Source organism: Rhincodon typus, chromosome 37 (assembly GCF_021869965.1).
Source record: "Rhincodon typus isolate 14 chromosome 37, sRhiTyp1.1, whole genome shotgun sequence".
NCBI lineage: Eukaryota > Metazoa > Chordata > Chondrichthyes > Orectolobiformes > Rhincodontidae > Rhincodon > Rhincodon typus.
The window spans coordinates 4,964,165-4,990,663 of NC_063368.1; the positions used below are offsets into that span (position 1 = coordinate 4,964,165).

At 40.0% G+C, this 26,499-nt stretch overlaps 2 protein-coding genes across 2 annotated transcripts in view; both read right to left on the reverse strand.

The window, feature by feature from the left end:
- LOC109934587 (histone acetyltransferase p300-like) overlaps positions 1-10,564 on the reverse strand; it is a 119,105-nt gene extending 108,541 nt beyond the window's left edge. The window contains exon 1 of the mRNA XM_020533311.2: positions 9,518-10,564. Coding sequence (XP_020388900.2) covers positions 9,518-9,602 — 85 coding nt within the window. The 5' untranslated portion in view covers positions 9,603-10,564. The remainder of the gene's footprint in view (positions 1-9,517) is intronic.
- A 6,544-nt stretch (positions 10,565-17,108) lies between these two features.
- The window catches only part of l3mbtl2 (L3MBTL histone methyl-lysine binding protein 2), a 155,172-nt gene continuing 145,781 nt past the window's right edge, over positions 17,109-26,499 (reverse strand). The window contains exon 17 of the mRNA XM_048617719.1: positions 17,109-18,377. Within this exon, the coding sequence (XP_048473676.1) occupies positions 18,328-18,377 (50 nt within the window). The 3' untranslated portion in view covers positions 17,109-18,327. The remainder of the gene's footprint in view (positions 18,378-26,499) is intronic.

The following is a 26,499-nucleotide window of genomic DNA, read 5'->3' on the forward strand; positions in this document are numbered from 1 at the left end:
GACCTAGGCCCGAAACGTCAGCTTTCCTGCTCCTCTGATGCTGCTTGGCCTGCTGTGTTCGTCCAGCTCTACACCTTGTTATCTCTATCACTCTCTCTCTCTTCCTCTAAACCCTTCCTATTCATGCAGCCATCCTAATACTTTCTAAATGTTGTCATTGTACCACCTTCCACCACTTCCTCTGGCAGCTCATTCCATACACACACCACCCACTGCGTGATTAAAGTTGCCTCTTAGGTCCCTTTTAAATCTTTCCCATCTCACCCTAAACCTAAAAAAGACCTTGGCTATTCACTCTGTCCATGCCTTTCATGATTTTATAAACTTCTGTAAGGTCACCCCTCAGCCTCTGATATCATCGGGAAATTAACCCCAGCCTATTCAGCCTCTCCCTACAAGTTGAAACCCTCCAACCCTGACAACATCCTTGTCAATCTTTTTGAACACTTTAAAGTTTCACAACATCCTTCCTATTGTAAAAGTGTATCTTCTCCATGAGAACAACAAAGTTTATGTTAAAAATGTTTATAACAAAATAAGCTTCAGGAGCAGGATGCCATTTAGCTCAAAGGGCCAATTTAATATGATCATAGCTGTTCATTTACTTCAACTCCAGTTTTGCAACATCTCCATATAACTTTACTTCCTTAGTTTACAAAATTCTCTCACGCTCCTTCATGAGTTTGTTCCATGATATAACCATCACAGTACTCTGGGTTAGAGAATTTCAAACATTCACAAACTTCTGAATTAACAAATTTCTCATCTCAGTCCTAAATGCCAATCCTAACTCTGATTCACCGTTCCAAGTCACCCCAATCAGGAAAAATATCCTGCCAAACCCCTTAAGAACTTAAACTTCAACAGAATGGGAAGTGACCTCACTGAAGTCCAAGGTATACAGGCTGATTCTGCTCAATTCCCCCTCCCACTCCCTGGTGGCATGTCCATCCTGGGCCTCCAATGCCACAATGACACCACATGAAAACTGGAGAACCAACACCTAATATTCTGCCTCGGGAGCCTACAGCCCAATGGCCTAAACACAGAATTCACCAATTTTAAAATCTCCCTAGCCCCGGCCTCATCCCATGTCCAACTCCCCCTCTCATTCTCATCTCCTTGACCTGACGCAATCTGTCCATCTTCTTCCCCACCCATCCACCCTACCCTTCATGCCGACCAATCCCCACTATCCCCTACCTGCATCCAACCTATCACCACCCCACCTACCTTTCACCAGCCCCACCCATCCTCCCTCCCACCTCGACCCAACACAACTGAGCATTTTCTCTCCCACCTATCCACCCCACCCATCCCTCTGACCAATCCACACCACTCCCTACCTGCATCACCTATCAACATCCCACCTACCTTCCCCAGTCCCATCCCTGCTCGCTCACTCTCTCTCTATTTCTCAGCTCCCTTCCCCCTCCCCATTTCTGAAGGGTCCCAAACCAAAACATCAACTTTCCTGCTCCTCTGATGCTGCCTGGCCTGCTGCGTTCTTCCAGCTCCACACTATGTTGTCACTGACTCTAGCATCTACAGTTCTTGCTATCTCAGACTACGGCCTAGTGGTATTTTTGATAGACTGTTAATTCAGAAAATCAGCTAATGCTCTGGGGATCCTGGTTCAAATTCTGCCACAGCTGAAGGTGAAATCTGAATTCAATAATTTTAAAAAATCTGGAATTGGGAATTTACCTGATAACTGTGAAACAGTTGTCAATTGCCAGAAAAACCCATCTGGCTCACTAATGTGCTTCTGGGAAGGAAATCTGCCATTCTCACCTGTCTAGCTTAATATGTATCCAAAACAGCAATATGGTTGTCTCCCAACAGTCCTCTAATAAAAATGGTCTAGCAAACCACTCAATTCTAGGGCAGTTAGGGACAGGCAATAAATGCTGGCCAGCTAGCGGCACCTATGTCTTATAAATAAATAAAACAAAACCTCTCAGGATAATTCTCTCCTCCCAGCAGTCAGTCAGTCTGGTAAATTATTAGCATACTCTGTCGAACAAAATTCTCTTCTGGGTATGGAGGCAAAAACTAAATGCAGTCCTGCATGTGCGGTTTCACCAAAGTTCTATATCATTGCAGTAGACTTTTCCCACTCTTACTCCAATCCAATCTAATAACAAGAAAGCAAATAGATACGTTATGCAATTACTTGCTGTACTTGCATGCTAACTTTGGGATGTGTTTAAGGTATCCAGGTTGCTGTGAATGTCAATATTTCCCAGCCTCACACCAACTAAAAAATATTCTGTTTTTTACAATTCTCTGTATTAAACTCCTTTTGCCATTTTGTTGTCCACTAACACAACCCATCTATATCTCATTGCAACATCCTTATAGATTATCTTCCCACCCAACTTTGTATCATCAGCAAGGATGGGCATATTAAACTTGGTCCATCATCAATATAAATCTGAAGTGACAAGGCCCAGCACAGATCTTGTGGTACCCAATTAGCTACACACACAAGCCAATTCAAATATTACCCATTTAATCTGTCCACTAATCTAACCACAATCCTTGCCAGAATATTTTCTCCATTCCAGGTACCCTACTTTTGTGATATAACCTCCTACGTGGCACCTTATCAGATGCTTTTAGAAAATCTAAATATATGAAGTACATGGTTCTACTTTTTCTATGCTACTTAAAATCATGAAAGACTGGACCAAGATAGACAGAACTGAACTGTTTGTGGCTATTAGGTCACAAGTACAAGATTAAATACAAAGAAAATTAAGAGGAGAACAGGAGATTCTTCTTTTCTGAATTAAGCACGTGGAATTTGCTTCAAAGGTTTGTGTTGAGTGACTATTCAAAATTAGTCTGGAAAGGGAAAATTAAGCAAAAAGATTGAGAAAGTGGGTGTGATTAGAACTTTCTGTGCGCAGACATACTGGCTGGGAAGACCAGTCTGTTTCTGCGCAGCTCATTGGGAGCAGGGACATGAAAGGTAGGACACGAGGCAAAAAAGTGTGCCTGTGATCTTTAGATTTATCAGTTATTTTATTTCCTGTAACTGAATAGGTCTGATGTTCACTGTCCAGATTTATACATGAAGCACAATCAGAAAGCATCTGGAATTCATGGTGCTGACCATCACCCAAGTCAATGCAATCAAGTAGGAAGCTAAATGATCACGGTGTAATTAATTTCAACAGCAAACAAGTATCTAATCAAAAAACTAACAAAATTACTCGCGTCTCTACTACTACTCAAGAAACCTGTATGTTGCCACAGTTGATTAAACTACAAGAACAAGGACAGTAGATGCATGGGGCCGCCACCTAAGTCACAGACCATCCTGACTTAGAACTATATCGATGTCCCTTTGCTGCTGCCGAGTCAAAATCCTAGAACAGCATTGAAAGTGTCTGCGCCTCAAAGAACGCAAATAGTTCAAGAAGGCAACTCAGCACCACCAATAAATGCTGGCTTACCTGTTCAAATGGAACTAACTAGCCTCTACTTTGCAGTATCAAGAAATTCTGATCTGTAAACTTCAACAAAATTAAACAAGAAATTCCACCGCCACAACAGTAGTACAAAATATTTGTTAGGTTACAGAGAACCACATGATGTTCTTTCAGTGCTACATGTCCAAAACATTAAAGCAGGTATCCAAATAGATAATACAACAATGAAAAACTGTAGTTATAATGATGGGCATTAGATATCGAAGATATCCACTAAAACAGAAAACTCTAGTAAGAGGTAATGCTGCTTTGTCTTAAACTAAGAAAAATTCTAACAGCTGAAAGTTAGAGAATCTGTGATAAGAAGTCAACAGTAAGCCATCTCAGTGAGAGTTTATTCTCACGTGGTTGTGGAATCAGAATGCTTCAGGCTATTCCCTGTAGCAAATCAATCACTGCATCCTTATAAGACAAAAACTGGATAATGCTGGAGGAAAAAAAATTCAAGGTTGAGGTGAAAGTTATCAGAGATCAGATTTTGACTGCTGTAGCAAACAAGTGGCATAGACGTAATGGGCCAAGTGACTTCCTTCTGGACTGCAACCTCCTCCTGTTTTCTGGAAGATTGAACACAACCTGAATGAGAAGGAGTTGCTAGCAAGTTATACAAAGAATACGCACGTGGATACTTGTGGCTTATTGGAAATTATATTCTAATCAAGCAAAAGAATTTGTACAAGTCACTCAAGTTCAAAATAATTCTGTGTCACTTTTGCTAATTCGCATAGATTTAGAAACTAGCACTGATGTAGAAATTAACTTGCTCAAAATGATGAAAAGGTCTGTAACAGAAACATTTTGATTTAAGCACATTGAAAAAAATTCAACAGTAGGGGACAGCTTACAGAAAGGATCCTTTATTCAAAAGGTTTCTTCCTGAATTTTCACCAGCAGTCATTGGGAAATAATAATCAAATTATAGGAAAGACAATTCAATCTCGCACATTTTGGCATTAAACACCAAAAACAAAACATGCTACTTACAGACACCGGCCGAGCAACATGCTGAATTATTACTTTAAAAATGCTGACGTGAAAGTTATAATAATATTCCAATACCTTTTTCTGTTGGTAGATTACCAGGAAATAACCTGTACGCAAATACACAAGATATTGTGCAATATACTGTATTATGCAAATACCACTTTACTTTTTTTTGACATGACGATAAATGGCTTTAACATTTTATTGCTTGATATGCAGCATCAATCCCTTAAAAAATATCCCAAGATTTGGATATGCCAAGCAATCATTAATGACAAGCTCCCCCAAACTGACAAGTTTGCATCCCTTTCATTTTATTACTTTTTCTCAAAATGTGTACAATTCAATATAAGGGTTGAGTGTATTTGGATAATGGAACACCGCCTGCCCCAACTATTACAGATTTGAGACCTCTCAACTTAGATACAGGACGTAGAAAACAAAGCTTTGCTCCAAGAAAAGGTCTCAGCTGAGTTTGTTCGTTCCCCTCAATTCCACACACTAGGTAGTCATTTCTCTAGCTTATCTCAGAAATGCTATACTCAAATTATTTTGCAAGCGTTAATCAAATTTAAATAAGCTATACTGTAGCATTCAATTATATCAACCAACACAAATTGCAACATTTGATGTTAACAAGAAATGCTATACTAAAGAATTATATTCAAACCTGTTTTAATGCAGCAAGAAACTTGACTGAATTAAAACAATAAGTTCACATAAATGTTATACATCAATGCTGATTCTGCAGCAACTGATTTCAAATATGAAGTTTAAAAGAAAAGTTCAATGAACCTTAAACAATATACTTGGTTCTTTGCTATCAAACTCCGGGCTGATCTATGGTACATCACTGGGCAAAAACAGCAAGCATGCACAAAAAGCATTGACAACAGTTCACATTAGAAGAATGGAACAGTTAATTATATTTTCCACAAACAAAATCACCATTGCAAGCAAGAAATTAGTATTTGGCAAGTCGGTACTTTCCAATAGCATTGATGAAGGAGCCAAATTAATCGAGTGGGGTTGGGATCAGGGAACAGGGGTTGGTCAGAAAGAGGTCTTTGACAGCAAAGTCACACAAAGCAAAATTCAATTCTAAAGGTTAACAAATATCTAATGTAAAAATTACTTTAGTACCTTCTTTCATCACGACACTTGCCAAGATCATTAGCAAATTAGCAGGGAACAACTGTCAATATATTAAAAGTTTTGATTATAAGCCATACCGGTCAGACGTGGGAAATTAATAACGCTACAAGATTTGTATGTATTCATGTAGAATTGCAACTACAGCATTTATCTCAAATTATGAAATAGCATCCTTGCAAAAGTCAAACTAATGACAACTTTACCACAAATAATATTCTGAAACAAAAAAAAATGAAGGCAATAGTTCAAAAGATGTAGTAGTAAACTAATTAACAATCAATTGCTGCTGACAAAACACTCAGTTTAAAAAAGTGAGACTTTTGATAATCTTTTATTAATCAAGCAGAAGAACCAGCTTGATTAAGCACCACCTGGAATATTTTATTAACCACCATGTACTTTGACATTAAATTGTTTAAACTAATTCTAAACTTTTTTTTAAACAGTAGCATTGCCTCACTTGTATTTACAGAGTTCAAAAAGATTTGTAAAGAACACATCACCCATTCCTAATTTCATAAAGACCTATGGGTTTGTACTCTTCCCATCAGTGACCTCTTGAAAGTCTGGTGAAGTGATTAAAATAGGGAACTTTTAAAAAGACATGTTTTAAAACTTAAAATAAAAATCACAAGAGCAACTGTTGATCCAAAAGTGAAGATTAAGTAGAAAGACCAGATATCTCTGAAGCCTAATTACAATTGAGTTAAAACACAGAAACAAGCTAATAGACAGAAAAAAAAGTCTCAATTCCCACATCAATGCCAGATTACCTGAGTTTAACACCTCTTGCATGGAAAAAAGTATCTGGTATAAGGAGGACCAATTGAAAAGGAAAGAAAATAATTATGATGACAAAATAACTATGACCCATCCTCTGGTCCTGGAAGACACTAAAGCATATTACAGCTAAAGGAGGACTTCAAGATTGTATTCATAGTTGTAATTATAGCAGTCAATTGCCATACAGCAAAGGTCCCACAAACAATAACTTGATAATGACCAAATAATCTGCTCTGAGCAATGTTGGCTAAGGGATTACTATTGGCCAGGACAACAAATTACTAAACCAAATCTTATGTCCAAATGGACTACTTATAACCTAACATGGCAATCAGAAGGGTCAGACTAGAATTTAAACTAATTGCATTAATTCTGCATCAAAAGGCTGGGGGAAAAATAAGAATGTGTATTTGTCAATGCACACACACACACCTCAGAACTGTAAAAGTCAAAATCAACACAAAGCATTTTTGCCATTTGCACAAATACTTTGCCCACTGAGGACTTGAGTTAGGTTGTGTGTTACTTTGAAGTATAAGCCCCAACTTCAATTTTAAATACCTGAAAAAAATAATGATTACTGCAATTTTGATGCTGTGGCGAAACTCCTTGTGAAAAAAAAATGCAGTACATCAAAAAAATGCACGTAGTGAACAAAATGCTCAGACAATACCTTTGGGAACAAGATTAAGTAAAATACAAGTAACTTAAACACTGCTGTGTATTTACAGATACTCAGTTTCTGTATAGCACAAACTCATTGACACCTGGATTAATGTGGGCTGTCATGGAAAAGCAGAAATATTATAACAAGAATATTAAAAACTAGATGCAGTTAACCAAAAGGCAAAAAGCCCTGAAATCCCAATTTGGAGGAAAAAAAACTCAGCCAGAATGCACAAATTGAAATATGTACATTAAAAACCCTAGATCAACCTCAGTACATTTTGAATGACAGATTTAGCTACAAATCCTGTACCTGCAAAGTTTATATTTTATGTAATTTTCCTGAGCGTTCTTTGTGCTTCTAGTTGCTGATAGTGCTTTGATGAGAAAGCTGGGTAACAGGCTAAAACTCATTATACAGAACATTATAAAAGATAGACAATGTATAAGTGATCGGGTGATGCCAAGCTCGATATACGCCTCTGGGAGGGAAAATATTTGAGATCAGAATGCTTCAAAAGGGATGGAGTACAGCAAGCGCAGAATAGATTACTGCTCTTTGACAAGTGACCATGTGTTAGGAAGTAGATCAAGAAATAGTTACCCAACATCTTCACAGATGAGTTGACCAAATGAAGTCAAAGTTATTCTGTGCCACAACAAAGCTGTGGCTATTGCACTCTCAGATTTATTTGTACCCCCCCTCCACCCAGCAAGAAATTATAACCCTACAGACAACTGTGAAATGTTATTTCCGTTTAATCTGATAAAGAAAACATAATCTGCAACCGATTTATGGGTGTCAAATCATTTCAGGAACTCTCAGATAATTTATGAAGTATCCTCTAATTTTGGGTTTAGCAAGTTTAAAAGTTCCAACTGGCTGAGCATTATTAAAGAACTAAGAAGTGCAGTTTGACTCACCACAAAGCATTAATGTTACTGCTGCAAAATGAAAGATCAAGAATAGAATCATATTTTTTAAAAAGTGATCCAAAAGTATCAAATTCATATAAACAAAGGTTTTAAAGCAATTCCAGGCAAGTACTTTAAAAATGTAACATACCGGTTATTTAGTTAGAGCACCTGCCTTCATCCAGTGCCAAAAATTGACCTGGATTTTGCCAAATTCAACTTTTAAGGCACACCTGCACCTTTTTGTTGACCAAGTTCAATTTCAATAGTTATGTTTAAAATACTGGAAGTAGCATGCAGGTTTGCCATTTGAAATAATGTAATAAATAGTGATATGCTTATTTACAAATTAAAATTATACGTATAAAATGTGAAGCCAACACAAATTATCCCGAACTTTCAGCATATGAAATTACTTCAGTTTCATGACATACTAAACATCACCTTTTTTTCCCAAAGTAGTGACATTTAGAAACAGTAGAATAAAAACTTTAATTTGTCCAAATTGAGTGACTTTTATTTGTTTATGTGTTGACACAGAAACCGAGCAGTGCAATGTTGCATACTTCCTAAAGACAAAGTTTCCACACTAGATCACACAGAATATGGCATGAAAAGTTTTTTTTTAATGGTACATGCAGGAATATGCTATTTTCAATACACAGGTATCAATAAGAGTATGACTCTCATTTACACATAAACATGCACAAAATACACTGAATGATCCAAAGAGAAGTGTATTTCATATTTCGCAAAATTAGAAATCCACAACGTTCCCTCATGCTGTCGGTCAAGTTTTTCACTAAAACAAAATCAAAAGTAAAGTTAAGTCCTCCAAGCAGCAAGGAACATCCTTCTTACTACTGCCCTGAAACAACATGGTGCAAATCCATTCACCTATACCCCTGACATAATATAAAACTTCAAAAAAAACTCTGCATACTTTTAATTCAATGCAAGATGAAACCATTTTAAAACACACCAATCAAACCACTACTTCATACGTGATCCATTAAACACACACCTACTCAACCAAGTCAAGGCAAAGCGACACTATATCCATTTCATCCTCTTCTACAACAATAAACTAGCTGAAGCACAAACCTTAAATGCTCAAGTAAAACATTCCACCATTTTCCCATAATAAAACAGGTAGCCAACACAGCTGAAAGGTGGTTAGTAAAACAAAGGATAAAACAGCAACCGAAGAATAATTTAGGCTTCCCCATCCTCCACAACAATACCCTAATAGAAGAACATAAACACCCTCCAAGCGGAAAACACCCCCAAAAAGAATTAACAGAAAGCAGTAATGTATGAATTCCCCACAATATTGATTCATATAACAGGATCGAATAATTTTACACATATACATAGATTTAGAAATAAAAAAGGGCTACATCTGCACTATATAGCCTTGATTTAAGTTTCAAGTTTTAAAAGAGAAAAATCACTATTAAACACAACTACCAACGTAAATAGACAAACTATTGGAATAAAATGGGTTACAGTACCTGTGCCATCGCTGGCTGATAAAGCCGGGGACGAGATTTTAGGCCGCTTGGCTGAAGGCGGTCCGTCCAAGAGATTCTCTGCCATTTCTTTCCGAATTTAAAATTACACCTTATAACTTTTTGGGTGTTTTTTTTTAAACGAAACCGCAAAAGCTACGGATTAATCGAAGGCTTAAATCCCTCCTCCCGCACGGTAACAGAAAATAATTAATTTTCCCCCTATCTTTCTCAAGTCTCAGAGCCTAAGGCCTAATGCCAGGCCCAGGTTTTTTAGGTCGATCGTCCATGGGCAATCAGAACCAGCCCCCCTCCAACACCAAAAAAAATGAAAACGGAAGAGGGGAGGAGGGGGGAGGGTTTGTGTGGAAAAAAAATCTAAAAGAAGGAAAAAGAAAACGAAAGATTTAAAGTTACGACGGCTTCGCCGACGAAAACCACATCCCCAATCACTTCAGAAACGGTCTTTCCTTCCACATTCCCAACACCTCAGATACAGATACATATTTTTAAAAAAAAGAGACGGGGGGGGGAAATTTTTTTTTTAAAAAACCCACTCCCCCCCTTTCTATCCAATAAAGCCAGAACGATTCATCCACCTTCTCTATCCTTCTCAAGAGAAAGCCTCCCGTTCTTCACAAGGGGGGAAAATGGTGAGGAACCGTCTTTTTAAAAAAATGTTTCTGGTTTTAAAAATTCTTTTAAATAACGGATTCGGCATAAAAATGAGTTTTTTTAACTACTACTTTTCCCCTTTTTCCCTGCTGTTGAATTCGTATTGCTGATATATTCCTCGCCCTTCTCTTTTTTTTCTTTTCCTGTTCTTTTCTTCAACCCTCTCCTTCACCTCTCCCTTCAATCCGCACAAGCCCGAACGAAGAGTTTTTTTTCTCTCTCTCTCTTTTACCCTCCTCGTCCTCTTTTCTCTGTCTCCCCCCACTCTCGATCTATCTATCTGTCTGTCTGTCTATCGCTCGCTTCTCTCTCTCTCTCTTTCTGTCTCCGTCTCCTCTCTTCAAAACAAAATGGCGGCTTGTTGTTCTCTCGCCGAGCGCAGCGCAGCGACGTGAAAAAAAAGGGAGAGAAGGCCCGGGTGTTCGGCTCAGCTCGGCTCCGGCCTCACGGAAACAACCGAACAACCCCACTCCCCCACGTGATCCCACCCTCCGCTCTCCCATTGGCCGGCGGGCCTCCCGCATTACGTCATCGAGCTCCCCATTCCCCAGGCTCCAGCAACCTTTCCCCTTCTGCAACAGGAGAAGGGGAGCTGGTCTTGATGGATCAGAACGTATACGCAGGATTTTTTTCACACACACACAATGTTTGGCTGGAAAATACTATTTTCTTTTCCGTTCCATCTTGAATTTGCACAGTGAATTGAAGAGGAACTCTCTTGCTTTCTCTCCCTTCATACACAGGATTACAATGAATGCCTATATCACAAATATATGCACACAAAATAAATTGACTGATTCTGCACATTTGTCAACTTTTTCCAAGAAGGGAAAATGAAAAGCAGAGGTCTCCCTACGCATGACATAACATTCAAGCCTCTATAACAAACTGTGCATACACAAAATAATTGGCCTCATTATGCACAGGATTTATAGATTTAGATTCATCACAAATTTTACATATACTGTACACAAAATAAATTGACTGATTATGCACATTTGTCAACATTTTTCAAAAAGGAAAATGATAGAATTACATTAAAGTCAATATCATATATTTATAATATACACAAAATGCATGATTATACAGGGTTAAAGGGGTAGGGTAGGGGTGTGGGTCCAAGTAGGATGCTCTTCAGTGGGTCGGTGTGGACTCGATGAGCTGAATGGCCTGCTTCCACACCATAGGCATTCCAAGATTCTAATGCACAAAATTACACATCTATATCACATATATATGTAAACATAAAGTAATTACGCATATTTGTCAACATTTTTTCAAAATAAAAGAAATGCAGGAGTTCTTGATGCATGGTATTATGTTCAAGCCTATATCACAAATTATACATTCACAGAATAAATGGCCTAATAATGACCATTTGTCAACTTTAGTTTAGGAAGTGGGCCTCACTCTGCATAGCAGTCCATTTAAGCCTATATCACAAATTATATACACTCAAAATAAATGGCCCAATTATGCACATTTGTCAACACTTTTTCAAAAAGAGAAAAGAAAAGCAGAGGTCTTTCTATGCCTAGAATTTGATTTAAACCTAGATCACAAATTACATATTACGTACTCAAAATAAATGGCCTAATGATGTCTTGTCAACTGAGAAAAATATTAAAATATTCTTGTGCATATAATTGTAATTCATTTCCACATCACAACCTTTATATACACAAATAAAAGCCCTAGTTATGCATATTTGTCAACTTTTACAAAAAGTGTAACTAAAAAAATCAATGTCCAACATTAGAACGGATGCAATTAATTCTTTGAATGGAAATTGCTAGCATTATTATGGTAGTTTATATTATATCAAATACATCTACAATAATAATATTTTGAAGATTATTTTATTTCATATTTTCCAAACACACAGCATTGAAAAGGCAGAGAGATAGCACATTAATAAACTGATCCAGTTGTACATTACATTCCATCATTCATGAAAACACTCCTTTAAGGAGCCAATATGTAGCAGTACAAATAAGGTGTCTTCACATAAGGTGTTTTTCAGGGAAGAGACAAGCAATATGGACAAAGAAGTTTCTAGCTCCTATCATCTTAGCTGGGATAACAAGAAAATACCAGAATTATCCATGGGACATCTTTGTTCAGAAAAGGGGAAGCAATATGAGTTCAGTTTCCAGTCATGATTTTTGTCCAGTGAGCTCAACTGAAAAAGTACTTTTATAAGTATATCAGAAGAGAACTAGCATTTACTACAAAATCAGTGAATAAAAGAAATCTATTAAAAATGAAATTCAAATTTATTTCCAATATTCATTAATGGTTTAGCGAGTAAATATACTAATTTACTTTGTGCAAAATATACATCAAGCATTTGTCAAACCAAATGTTGAGCTGTTGTCAGGTGAAAAGCACCACAATTGGAAGAGTGAGGAGATAATATGTTGTCGATTCAGCCCCTGATTTCCAAACAGTAATCCATTAGAAAATACAAAAATGGACATGGATATAGTTCCGACTCAATATGGCTGCACTCAAAAGCACAAAACAACCTGTCAACCTGCACAACAAACAGCCTCTAAGATGAGGAACTGGGAAGCTATAGAACGTGACTCCATTCCGAGTCACTTCCTTGGTACAATAGTGGAGGAATATTTTCCAAATAGTACTTTGACAACCTTTTGGGAGACGTTCCATCCCTAATTGCAGACTTGTTTTATAACTGGAGCGAGTCTGCATAGCATAGCATAGCAGCAATAGCTGCTGACCTCTGAAGAATACAAATTTCCACTTTGCTTGAGAAACTGCTGGGAAATTTGTTTTTCTTATGCAAGATTAATAAAGTCAGCAGCGATTCCAGGTTACAAAGTCAACTGTAGCACTGTTACCCCATCTACCTCTGAACCAGACAGACAGATTTTGATGTAGGAAGTGCAAAGCTATCACAACTCAATCATTGAAGATATTCTTCTACTGCAGTTGCTCAGTTAATAGCATTCTTGCATTAGAGTCAGAAGGTTATATGGTCAAGTTCCACTCCAGAAACTAGAGCACAAGATCTAGGCATTTAACCCAGTGCAGTACCAATAGAGAGTGGCTCTGTTGGAGATGTTGTCTTTGGGATGGAAATTTAAACAAACGTATCAACTATACACACACACGTTAATAATCCCATTGCATTATTTCTTTGATGAGCAGCAAAGGTTACCCTGGTGTACTGGCCAAATTTATCCCTTAACATCACCATTGAAGGAGACTGTTTGGATGCATGCAGTATGCAAACTTGTTGCATTGTTTCCAATGTTACAATTTTTAAGGTCTTAGCAAAAATTTGTAGCTCAGGTTGTGGATGCAGTTGTTCATTAGCTCTCCGAAACGGTTGTTCCATGGTGTGCAGACCTTTCGTTATCATTCTAGGCAACACCACCAGTGTGACCTCTAATCGAAGCATTGGTGTTCCACTCTGTTCCAAATTTACATGATCCTCTAGTGTGATGGGACTTGTCACTTCAAGTTCTGTTTATTAACAGCAGTCTGTATACAGGGTCTATTTCTATGAGTTTGTTAATGGAGTCCCATGTTGAAATTCCTTTGCATGTCTGTTGCTCGCTTGTCCCAGTATATTCACTTTGTCCCAATTGAACTGATGGCCTTCGTTGTCTGTGTGTATAGAGACAAGTGAGTGTTGGTTGTGTCTTTATACTGCCAGCTGGTGTTCATGTATCTTGGTCGTCAGTTTCCTCCTGTTTGTCCAATGTAATGTTTATTGCACTCGCTGCATGGGATTCTGTATATCGCGTTAATTCTGTTTACTGTCGGTACGGGGTCTTTAGTCTTTGATAACATTTGACACAGTGTTGACGTAGGTTTGCGTGCAATCATGATCTTATGTGGTCTTGGAGTCTAGTTGTCATTTCTGATATATTTTTAATGTAGGGTCGCGTTGCTAGTGTCTTCCGTTGTGCCCTGTCGTCTGAATGTCATTTGTTTTGTAGGCATCTGCGGACAAAAATCCTTGCATATCCAGATGCCTACAAAACAAACGACAGTCAGATGACAGGGCACAACGGAAGACACTAGCAACGACACCCTACATTAAAAATATATCAGAAATGACAACCAGACTCCTAAGACCACATTAGATCATGATTGCATGCAAACCTACATCAACATGTGTCAAATGTAATCAAAGACTAAAGACCCCGTACCGACAGTAAACAGGACTAACGTGATATACAGAATCCGATGCAGCGAGTGCAATAACCATTACATTGGATAAACAGGAGGAAACTGACGACCAAGATACATGAACACCAGCTGGCAGTATAAAGACCCAACCAACACTCACTTGTCTCTATACACACAGACAATGAAGGCCATCAGTTCAATTGGGACAAAGTGACTGCACTGGGACAAGCGAGCAACAGACATGCAAAATAATTTCTGGAAGCCTGGTTCTCAATATGGGACTCCATTAACAAACACATAGAAATAGACCCCGTATACAGACGGCTGCTAATAAACAGATCCGGAAGTGACAAGTCCCATCACACTAGAGGATCATATAAATTTGGAACGGAGTGGAAAACCAATGCTTCGATTAGAGGTCGCACTGGTGATGTTGCCTAGAATGGTAACAAAAGGTCTGCAAACCATGGAACAACCGTTTCGGGGAGCTAAAGAACAACTATGTTACAATTGGCTGTGAAGAACTTTGAGACGTCCTGAGGCTTTAAAAGTGCCATGTAAACGCTTTGTTTTCTTTTGTCATTGAAACATTACCGAGGTAGTTTTCCTCACATTTTCATTAAGAGCAGAAGTCAATGATTTGATCCCGGTCCAATTTTATATGAGGCAAAATATGCCAATCCAATATGGCAGCTACGGACAATGTCTGAATAACATCTCTATATGATTTATTGTTCACCCATCATACATTGGCTTGGACAGAAATAAATTGTTGATGAATTGGACCGAAGGGTGTACCAAGTGCTGTACAATTCTGACTCTATTACAAGGCAGAAAATACGTTTGAATACAACCACCTGCCAACTCTCCTCCAAACTGTTCATCATCCTAAATATGTCACCACTCCTTCAGTGAGTCAGGGTCAAACTCCTGTACTCTTTCCCCAACAACATTGTGGGTCTACCTGCAGCGCATTGACTGCAGTGGTTCAAGAAGACAGTTCACCACCACCTTCTCCAGGGCAACTAGGGATCAGCAATAAATGCTGGTCCTGCCAATGATACCCACATCCCATGAGTGAATAAAAAATATACTTTTCAAAATCTGTGCAATTTGTAGTTTGTCCATATTAAAGAACATAATTTCACACTTCCCCTGCGTTAAACAGAAATTGCTGGAAAAGCTCAGCAGGTCTGGCAGCATCTGTAGAGAGAAAGTAGATTCAACATTTCTGGTCCAGTGACCCTTCTTGTTTCAGATTTCCAGCATCTGCATTTCTTTGTCTTTTATTGGATTAAACAGGCTGGACCTGTATCGATTGGCGTTTAGGTGAATGACAGGTGATCTTTTTGAATTATACAGACCCTGAAGAACTTGAAAAGGTAACTGTCAAAAAAATTGGCAGCTGTTGGAGAGATGAGGATTAGGGAAAACAGTGGACAAATAAGGTGTATCCCATTTAAGGTGGAGATGAGTTTTTTTTCCTCACAGAAGTTGGTGAACCTTTGGAATTCACTTCCCATCAGAGTAATTGAGACAGGGCTATTGGATACTTTTAAGGCAGAGGTAGATAGATTCTTGATCAATAAAGAAGTCAATGGTTATTGTTGGGTAGGCAAGAATGTGGAGTTGAGGCCACAATCAGGTTAGACATGAACTTATTAAAAAGCAGAGCAACTTTGAGGGGGCAAAAGGCCTACCCCTGCTGGTAATTCATATAGCGCCATACAGTTATACAGAATGGAAAATGATCCTTTGGTCCAACTCTGGCCCATATCCCTCCAAACCCCTCCCATTCATGTACCCATTTCTGATTCGTCCCAAATGTTACAATTGTACTCATCTCTACCACCTCCCCTGGCAGCCTGCTCCATACACGTACCATCCTCTGCGTGAAAGGTGCCACTCAGGTCACTTCTAAATCTTTCCCCCTCACATTAAACCCATAGCCCTTGGCGTTGGACTCCCGCAACCTGGGAAAACAACCTTGGTCATTCACCCTATCCATGTCCCCCACAATTCCATGAATCTCTATAAGGTCACCCCTCAGCACCCCCTGCACTCCAGGGAGAACAGCCCCAGCCTAGCCAGCCTCTCTCCACAGCCGAAATCCTCCAATCCCAGCAACATCCCTGCATGACCAACAATCTAAAGTAGCTTTAACAAGGAGCAGAATAAAAAGTTTGAGCTTCTCTTCCTTAATATTGGGGGGCAAGAAATGCCAATCCAAGATGGTAGCTATGGACAACATTTACATAACATCTATATAGGCCATTTATTGTCTGCTCATCAGATATTGGGTTGGATAGAAATAGAAATAGGTGGAGAAACTCAGCAGATATGGCAGCATCTATGGAGAAAAAGCAGGGTCAATATTTCCTGAACTGCCACTGACCAATTCCATCTGCAAATGGTAGGGCAAAAGAGTCCACATCCCTTGGAGGTTTTCCTGGCATCTAAGCCACTTAACACAGTCTACCAGGACTGCAACGTAGAAAGAAAGAACTTGCATTTCCTGTACATGCTGTATTTCATGGACACAGATGCCCAAAGAGCATTAAAATCAATTAAGAATATTTTAAATGTAAGTACTGTTGTCATGTATGGAACTTAGCAGCCAATTTGTACACAGTAAGTACCAAAACAAAAGATGAGATAAATAATCATAATGGCATGAAAATAAACCAAAAAGTTTGATTTTCTTTTTCCTTTTCTTTGGATATTATGACTAATTATCTATAAGAATATTGGGGATGGTGATAATGAGAATTAAGAGTTAGGTAACCAGGAGAATGTTCAATTCGAAATTGTCATGAAAAGGCAGGACACCACAAAGATGAACATGTGAAATGACCAATGGTGGGACATGGGGGCAGGGCTTTTGTGGGGAAGAGAACATGCAATGAAAGGCTCCAGGAGTACGGCAACCCCACCAAACTCCCTTGCATAGTCCTGCAGTGGCAGTCCCACAGTTATCTTACAATCTTGGCACGAACAGCATAAATTTATTGACTGTAAACACTCAATAATATTCCAAGTGATCCCCACCCCAGGGATTTAGATTGTAAAGGTAATGTCTCAAATTCAAAATTCTCATCCATGTTTCCAAATCACACCATAACTTCCACCAGTCCCTTAACCATAGAGATGTCTGCACACTTCCAAACCCGGCCTCTTGTGCACCACCAATTTTAATTGCTCCACCACTGTGATTGGGCCTTCAGCTCTATCAGCCCTGAGACACTGCTTCCCAAACTTTATTCTATTGTGACCCCATGGTGGGTGAACGGGGAGGAGGAGAAATTGTATGAAACCAGGGGGAGAGGGGAGGAATGATCAGCTGTTGCTGTCTCTGAGCACGCAACCCCAACATTTTAGCTCACAACCTCACTTGAGGTCCCTACACCCACTTTGGTCAAGGTCTTCAGTTAAGCCCTGTAATTCCTTCCCTCTACATCTCTCCCTCCTCTTTTCTAGGGATGGGCAATAAATGCTAACCAGCCTGCGCTGTCCATGTCTCATGAGTGAGTAAAAGAGAAGATGCTGCTCCGAACCTAAAAGAAAAACAAAATGACTGGAAAACCTCAGCAGGTCTGGCAGCATCTGTGCAGACAGAAAACTCATTAACGTTTCAAGTCCAATATGAATTTTCTTTTTCTTTGACCAAGTTCTGGATGACCTGTCCTCCTATCTTCTTAAATGGATCAGTGTGAAATGTTGATTGTAATACTGCTATGAAGCACTTTGGTTCATTTTTCAATGTTCCAGATCTATATTAACACAAACGTTTGCTTTTGTGATTGGAATGGCTCTGGAGGGTGAGGCAAATATTTAATCTCGCCAAAATACCATCCTGAAGAGAAGTAACCAGTCCAAGTTGTAATAAAGGCCAAGATTCTGTGGTTGTAACTTCAGGTTGTGAATCAAAGACACAATTCAACCACATAATCAGTTTCTTCTAGAAGCCTGTTTCTTCATTCTTCAATAAAATCGACAACTGTGGCAAATCTTGAATACCTTAAAACTGAGAAAAACATGAATAATTATTTCAACACACTAAATAATATAAAATTAATAGAGTCGCTGCTGATGATTATGGGCTGCAAATCACCAAATTTCTCCAAAGGTCCTTCTATGTGAATAGAAATATTGTAAAAAGAGCTAACAAGATGTAGAGCTGGATGAACACAGCAGGCCAAGCAGCATCAGAGGAGCAGGAAGGCTGACGTTTCAGGTCTGGACCCCCATTTCTGAAGAAGGGTCCAGACCCAAAATGTTAGCTTTCCTGCTCCTCTAATGCTGCTTGGCCTGCTGTGTTCATCCAGCTCTACACCTTGTTATCTCAGATTCTCCAGCATCGGCAGTTCCTACTATCTCTTGTAAAAAGAGCTATTTTGTTGTAATTTCCATGCCAATGCTTCACTTTGACCTTATCTTTTTTAAAATTCACTCATGGGACATGTTATGTGAGATATGGGACATGGGCATCGCTGGTTGGCTGGTATTTATTACCCATTCCTAGTTGCCCTTGAGAAGGTGGTAGTGAGCTGCCTTCTTGAACCGCTGCAGTCCACATGCATCTTATCTTCAGCTTCTGATTGTAGAGATGACTGAAGATGTTGTTGCCAAGGTTTTGCACCAGTTGTCTGTTCATGAATGACAATGCTTGCAACTTGCAAGAGAAAACCCTCACTATATTTTCTTCCTGTACACGCAAAGCCTTTGCCAGTTCACAAGATGGCGGGTTGTGTGTGCCAATGACAGGCACTGCAAACATCCCGAAAGATGCAGAACAAAAACATACATAAGAAGGGCTTATGCAGGAAGTTTTCTAGAAGGTTGAATGGAGTTGTGGCACGGCTATTAAGAATAATGAGGCTCCAGTGCAGAGTGCTATGGAAATCCTAAAGTGGAAGGACAGCAAGCCCTTGACTAAAATTCAGATCACAACATATTTTACAAGATAGAGTGAAGTTCAATCCTAATCTACTGAAATGTTTTTTTAGATTCTTGTGGTTTATAGGAAAGAGACTGAAGCAGCCCAATAGACTTGAAGGTGAAAGATGGAGCTCACTACCACATATTGCAGCACATCACCGAAATCATATTCGAAAGATGGGCTAACTGGTTGATGGAAAAGACATACAAATGTCTGGAACTATGTGGGCAACCACTTCTGCTGTGCTTGTATAACGAATTGCTTCTACGATTGATATTTGCCTTAGAATTTCCATTTCTTTTGTGAGAATGTAAACACTGATGGCTCCTGTGGTGTAAAGTTTGCTGGAACTGTTGTGCTACTTTGTGAGAGTGTTATGCAACTCTGCCCCCTAAATAAGGGAGTTTAATCTAAAATTAGTGCTAGGCCATTCTGGGGTAGCATGAGGGAGCATTTCTTCACACAAAGGGCTTTCGAAGTCGAGAATTCCCATCACCAAAAATATTGTTGACCCTGGCGGTCAACTATCAGGTTTGTACATTTGAGCAGACAAATATATAAATTAGGCGCAGGAGCAGGATCCTCGAGCTACCTCACCATTTAATAAGATCATGGTTTATCCAATTCTAACATCAAATCCACATTCCTGCCTACCCTTAAGTAACTTTTCACCACCTTGCCTACCAAAAATCTATTCAGCTCTGCTCTAAAAATATTCAAGGAGTCTGTTCCCGCCAAGTTTTCAATAAGAGAGTTAAACTCTCATGACATGCTATAGGAAAGATGTTGTGAAACTTGAAAGGCTATAGGGAGAGGCTGAATAGGCTGGGGCTATCTATCCCTGGAGTGTTGAAGGCTGAAAGGGGAACTTATAGAAGTTTATAAAATCATGAGGAGCATGATAGGGAGGATAGCCAAGGTCTTTTCCCGAGGGCAGAGGAATCCAAAACTAGAGAGCTTAGGTATAGGTGAGAGGGGAAACATTTAAAAGGGACGTAAGGGGCAGCTTTGCACACAGAGGGTGGTGTGTGTATGGAACGAGCTGCCAGAAGAAATGGTGAAGGCTGGTACAATAACAACATTTAAAAGGCGTCTGGATGGGTAAATGAATAGGAAGGTTTTAGAGGGATACGGGCCAAATGGGACTAGATCAGTTTAGGATATCTGGTTGGTATGGACGAGTTCGACTGAAGGGTCTGTACATCTCTATGACTTATGATCCTATGTGAGAAAATATCTCGCCTCATCTCAGCTTTAAATGGGTTAAACTTGATTCTTAATCAGTGATCTCTTATTTGAGATTCTCCCGCAAGAGGAAACACCTTCTTCATATCCAACAGGTCAAGCCCCCTCAGGATTTTATGTTTCACTCAACTCACCTCCACCAAAGACATCTTTCCCTCCCCACCCTTATCTGCTGTCCGGAGGGACCACTCTCTCCGTGACTCCCTTGTCCGCTCCACACTCCCCTCCAGCTCCACCACACCCGGCACTTTTCCCTGCAACCGCAGGAAGTGCTACACCTGCCCCCATACCTCCTCCCTCACCCCCATCCCAGGCCCCAAGAAGACTTTCCACATCAAGCAGATGTTCACCTGCACATCTGCCAATGTGGTATACTGCATCCGCTGTACCCGGTGTGGCTTCCTCTACATCGGGGAAACCAAGCGGAGGCTCGGGGACCGCTTTGCAGAACACCTACGCTCGGGTCGCAATAAACAACTGCACCTCCCAGTCGCGAACCATTTCAACTCCCCCTCCCATTCCTCAGACGACATGTCCATCCTGGGCCTCCTGCAGTGCCACAACGATGCCACCCGAACGTTGCAGGAACAGCAACTCATATTCCGCTTGGGAACCCTGCAGCCCAATGGTATCAATGTGGATTTCACAAGTTTCAAAATCTCCCCTCCCTCTACCGCATCCCAAAACCAGTCCAGCTCGTCCCCGCCTCCCTAACCTGTTCTTCCTCCCACCTATCCCCTCCTCCCACCTCAAGCCGCACCTCCATCTCCTACCGACCAACCTCATCCCGCCCCCTTGACCTGTCCGTCCTCCCTGGACTGACCTATCCCCTTCCTAACTCCCCACCTACACTCACCTTTACTGGCCCCATCCCCGCCTCTTCGACCTGTTTGTTTCCTCTCCACTTATCCTCTCCTCTATCCCTCTTCTATCTGCCTCCCACTCTCTCCCTATTTATTTCAGAACCCCCTTCCCCTCCCCCTTTTCTGATGAAGGGTCTAGGCCCGAAACGTCAGCCTCTCTGCTCCTATGATGCTGCTTGGCCTGCTGTGTTCATCCAGCCCTGCACCTTGTTGTCTCACCTCTTCATCTTCTCAGCTCCAGCAGATTCAAACCTAACCTGTCCAAACTTTCCACAGAAAACAGCCTGCTCATTCCTGGTAATATCTTAATAAGCTTTAAATAAGAAGACTAATACTGTGCACAGTACTCCAGATGCACTCTCACTAGTGCCCTGTGTAACCTGTCTACTTCTGTATTCAATTCCTCTCGCAATAAACAATGATGTTCTAGAACCTTTCCTAATTACTTGCTGTATCTGCATGCAAACCTTCTATGATTCAATATATGAGGACACCCAGATCCCTCTGTATCTAGGAGCACTGCAATCCCTCACCTTGTAGATAATATGCTTACTTATTAATCTTCCTGCCAAAATGGACATTTTCATATTTTCCCACATTACACCCATTTACCACATTTTTACCCATTCACTTAAACTATATTTCTCAGTTCAAAGCTGAATTAAATAACTTTTTTGTCAAAGTTAGTTTAGGGTATTTAAGGGTTATGAAACAGCATAAAATTCCATGCTTTGAAACCCTATTCCAAACCTCTTTGATAAGGTTAGTTAAAAAAGGACAGGACCCATTTCCCATGGTTCGATGCTCACACTTTTCTGCTAAGTTTGGCATGTTCTATGTGCTAAATATGCTATACAAATACAAGAAAGTTCTGCGTGGTACAATTTCTGTTTGGCACATTTCAGACAAAAGGCTACAAATTTAGTACTTAAAAGTTTACAAATAATCACTTTAGAATATTGACATAATTACATATCGGTTCAGCATTACTAATATCAACTCCACTTATCCATGAAATTTCCACATGTTACATGTAGTTATAGTTTCTGGACTAGTTGGCAGAAACTAATTTTTTAAGTGGAATTAGTAATAGTATTGTACAAACTGCATGAAGAGAATGACTTAGACACAGGAGAAAACCATTAGGAACCTTAAGCTGATTCGGCCACTTGATTATATCATGTCACTTGCACATCTGGGCTCCCCCTACCTAATTTGGTCTGTGTTGCAAGCAGTGTGGCGTGGAAAGTGCAGTCAAGGCAATTAAAGGCAGTGTCATTGATGGTGGGGCAAAATGAGGTAAGGGGGTGGATGCTTAGGAGACTGGAGTCAAAGAAGTAATGATGAAGGTGTGACAAGGAGTTTGCAGAGGCGACAGAAACAAGGACATGGAGGGGTCTGAAGACAAGGGCTTGAGATTGGATGCATTGGGAGCAGTAAATTAGCGTAGATCAGTTAGGTTCAGCATGATGGTGGATGCAGGAGTCAGTGCAGGACCAGATGCAGCAGGTGCATAAATTGGTATTTTAAGGAGAGGAATGATGGAAGGTATATCTTAACTAATGAGTCAAAATAAATACACACTTGCAGACCCTAGTACTGTAAAAGTTATTCAGCAACTTCAACATGCATCTTTTGTGTCTGTTGTAAAAATGAGCAGATAACAGAGGGATACATAGAGAATAATGGTTATCTTTCAGTAGATTACAGGTTGGTAAACCAACAAAGTGACAAAATGCTGCCATAAGACAGTAATGTGAATCAGTTTATGTCCATGATTAAACTCAGATATTCGAAGTTGATTTAAATTCACTAAGTATCAATAACTGCTCAGACATACAGTTATTAGTTATAAATTTTGCTTTGAACCATTGTTGCAATGTCACATTTCTGTTTGGAGATGGATAGTAGTGTATTGTGAACACAGGATCAATGGTGTTATAAATATACAGCTTAGGGTTCAATGCATAAAAGATTTAAATGTAGGGATAGTATTAGTTACATAGGTGTATACATAACAGGCCACGTCTGGTTATTCATACAACAAGGATTTGAGCAAGTGCACTTTTCGAAAACTGCAGCAGAAATTCATCTTTTCTACACTGGCAACAAATATAAATATGGAGCTGTTCAACAGAAAGGGTGGAAGGGGCAAGAAGTGGTAACACTGTGGTATTTTACTTGAACAAAGGGTTCTATTAAACTTCTGGAGGTATATTTAGTCCTGACATTATTCTGCTGGATGGATGCTCTCAGGCCAGGTGATGTGGCAGAGAGATTTAGCAGAGCTGAAGGAGTTTTGTAAAGTACCGTGGAATGGCTGTGTAGCTCAGAGCTTTTCCATTGCTCCATTCGTGTATTTCCACCAGTTTGCAGAGTAAAACAAATAAAAAGTACCCAAGTTTGTTCACCCATGTGTTGAAGCAACTAATCTTGGCCAGGCACAGGGAGTGCTTTAGGCTTTAAATAAAAACTGTTGCAGCGACCTTCTGGGGATTAAGAGACTTGTTCCCTTGTGTACATGCACAGATTCTTTTAACCTGCTCACCACTGCACCATAGCAAACCACTGCAGCACTTTCGTCATAGACATGAATCAATTTAAATGCAAGTCAATGACCCAATCCTTGGAAATTAGGATGGAAGAAGACAATAGGAGACATCACTGTACTTCATGAAATAATTGTGAGGAGGTTGATATGTTGCACTTAGATTTTAGCATCAAAAATGCTAGATATTGCTCCAATCCAGGACTTAAGAGTCAGAATACCAGACATAACTGGCTTCTTGCCGTACTAATAACCCAAAACCTGTGATCTGTGTCTCCAGTCCTCATATCATCAGCTAAAGCTAAACAGCTTTTCTTTGTGTCTTAGCTAAACCTGTCATCATCTTGTCCACTAAATATCTCCTCAATCTGCTTTCCCAAGATGGGGAGGTGCCAGTTTTGGACTGGGGTGGACAAGGTCAAAAATCACGCTACACCAGGTTATAGTCCAACAGATTTATTTGAAATCACAAACTTTCGGAGTGCTGCCCTTCATCATATAAAGTGAAGACAGCAACCCAACCTCAGACTTTAAAATCAGAGAGATCGACAGGCTGAATAATAGGTCTCTGAAGGTGATCAAGAGTGTCAGACAGTGTGAGTAGAGTGTCAACAGCTGAGTAACAAGTGAAAAGATGACCTATAAACCAATTAATTGAGGCAGAGTGACAATCACAAAAAATTAAGGTGGTGCTGGAGACGAACCAAATGACTGGAATAACATGCTAGGTATAAAAGTTGCATGCCAAGGGTCTAACCCAAGTAACAAGTAATCCAAAACTGTATAAATTAATTAAGATAGAGAGATCATAACAAATTATCAAGGTGATGGATTCAAAACAGGACAGTAAGGAAGATTTTAAAGAACAGTATGGTGGGGTCACACATAGCGTGACATGAACCCAAGATCACGGTTCAGGCCGTCTTCATAGGTGCGGAACAGTATCAGTTTCTGCTTGGTGATTCTGTGTTGTTGTGTATCTCAAAGACCACCTTAGAGGATGCTTACCCGAAGATCCGAGGCTGAATGCCCTTGACCGCTCAAGTGTTCCCTGACTGGGAAGGAACATTCCTGTCTGGTAATTGTTGTGCGATGTCCATTTATCCGTTGTTGTAGCGTCTGCATGATCTCACCAATATACCATGCCTCGGGGCATCCTTGCCTGCAGCGTATGAGAGAGACAATATTGGCCGAGTCACATGAGTATGTGCCGTATACTTGGGTGGGTGGTGTTCCCATGTGTGATGGTAGTGTCCATGTCGATGATCTGGCATGTCTTGCAGAAGTTGCCATGGCAGGGTTGTGTGGTGCTGTGGCCGATGTTATCACGAAGGCTGGGTAGTTTGCTGCGAACGATGGTCCCCAAAGAGAACAATCTCCGACACTGCTTAGAGATAAAATTCATCATCTCTGGAGTGGGTTCTGGTAAATCTCCTCTGCACCCTATCAAAGATACTGAGATCCTTCTTAAATGTTGGTGAGCAGAACTGGTTGCAATATCATAGCCATTGCTAAATCAGAGCTTTACAAAGGTTCAGCATATCTTACCTGTCTTTTGTCAAAAATGAAAACTTTCAGAAAGGCCCAGTCCCCAGATACTCTCCTGGAAAATCAATCCTAGGCTTTCAGCACTCACACTCCTGTTGAAATGCACTACCACAAACCCGAATTGTGAAATGCAATGAGTGAAGGTGGGTTTATCCCTACAGCTGGAGTGGCTAAACTGTGGGTCAGTGAGCCTGAAGGTTAGATTTTGGAGTGGTCAAAGGCAAGTTTCAGAAGTGGAAATAGAAAAGTAGGATCATGTGTATTGATTTTCTGAATTGAATTATAGTGAGTGCTTATAAACACCTCCAGAAGCATCAAGTCTGATCTAATCAAAGTGTGAGGGAAGCCAGCACAGTAATGTGGCCACATCAAGGATCCTAGCACACCACCACAGATTTACATTTTACTGTCAGTTTGCCACATTTAAAGGGGCTTCTCACATATTTGCAAAATGCAAATTTGCAAGCAGGATAAAGTCAACACTTGCTGAACACTAATGTATTGTAAACCATAGAGTGAGCTACAAATGGTAAATTACAAATATAAGTTGTACAAGGTATAGAGGTAAAAATCAAAGTGATTTCAATTCAAAGACAGTGGTGAAGGTCAGAGGGCTATTGAATTAGAATTCGAAACAATGAGCTGCCATGGCTAAGAAAATCATTGAGTTAGAAAGTGGTGAAATTTCAGCATCCTATTGGGGCCTAACCTCAGCTACCCCACCCCACCACCACCATTCACTCTATTGCGAGGACCATTTTCTTTCATCCTTAATTCATAGCCGACCTTCATTCCAATTCCCCGCTATGTTATCTCCAAGTTTTGAGTTCATGGTTCTGTTACCTCACGGTCTGCCTTCTCAAAATTACCTTCTACGTAACCTCACCACATCAAGTTTCCACGTTCACTCATCTGTAACCCCATAGCCAATATTCTCATCTTCAAGATTCTCATCTGCACAAATATAACTGTCATTCTTATTAGGTTCCACTCTCTCTCCATG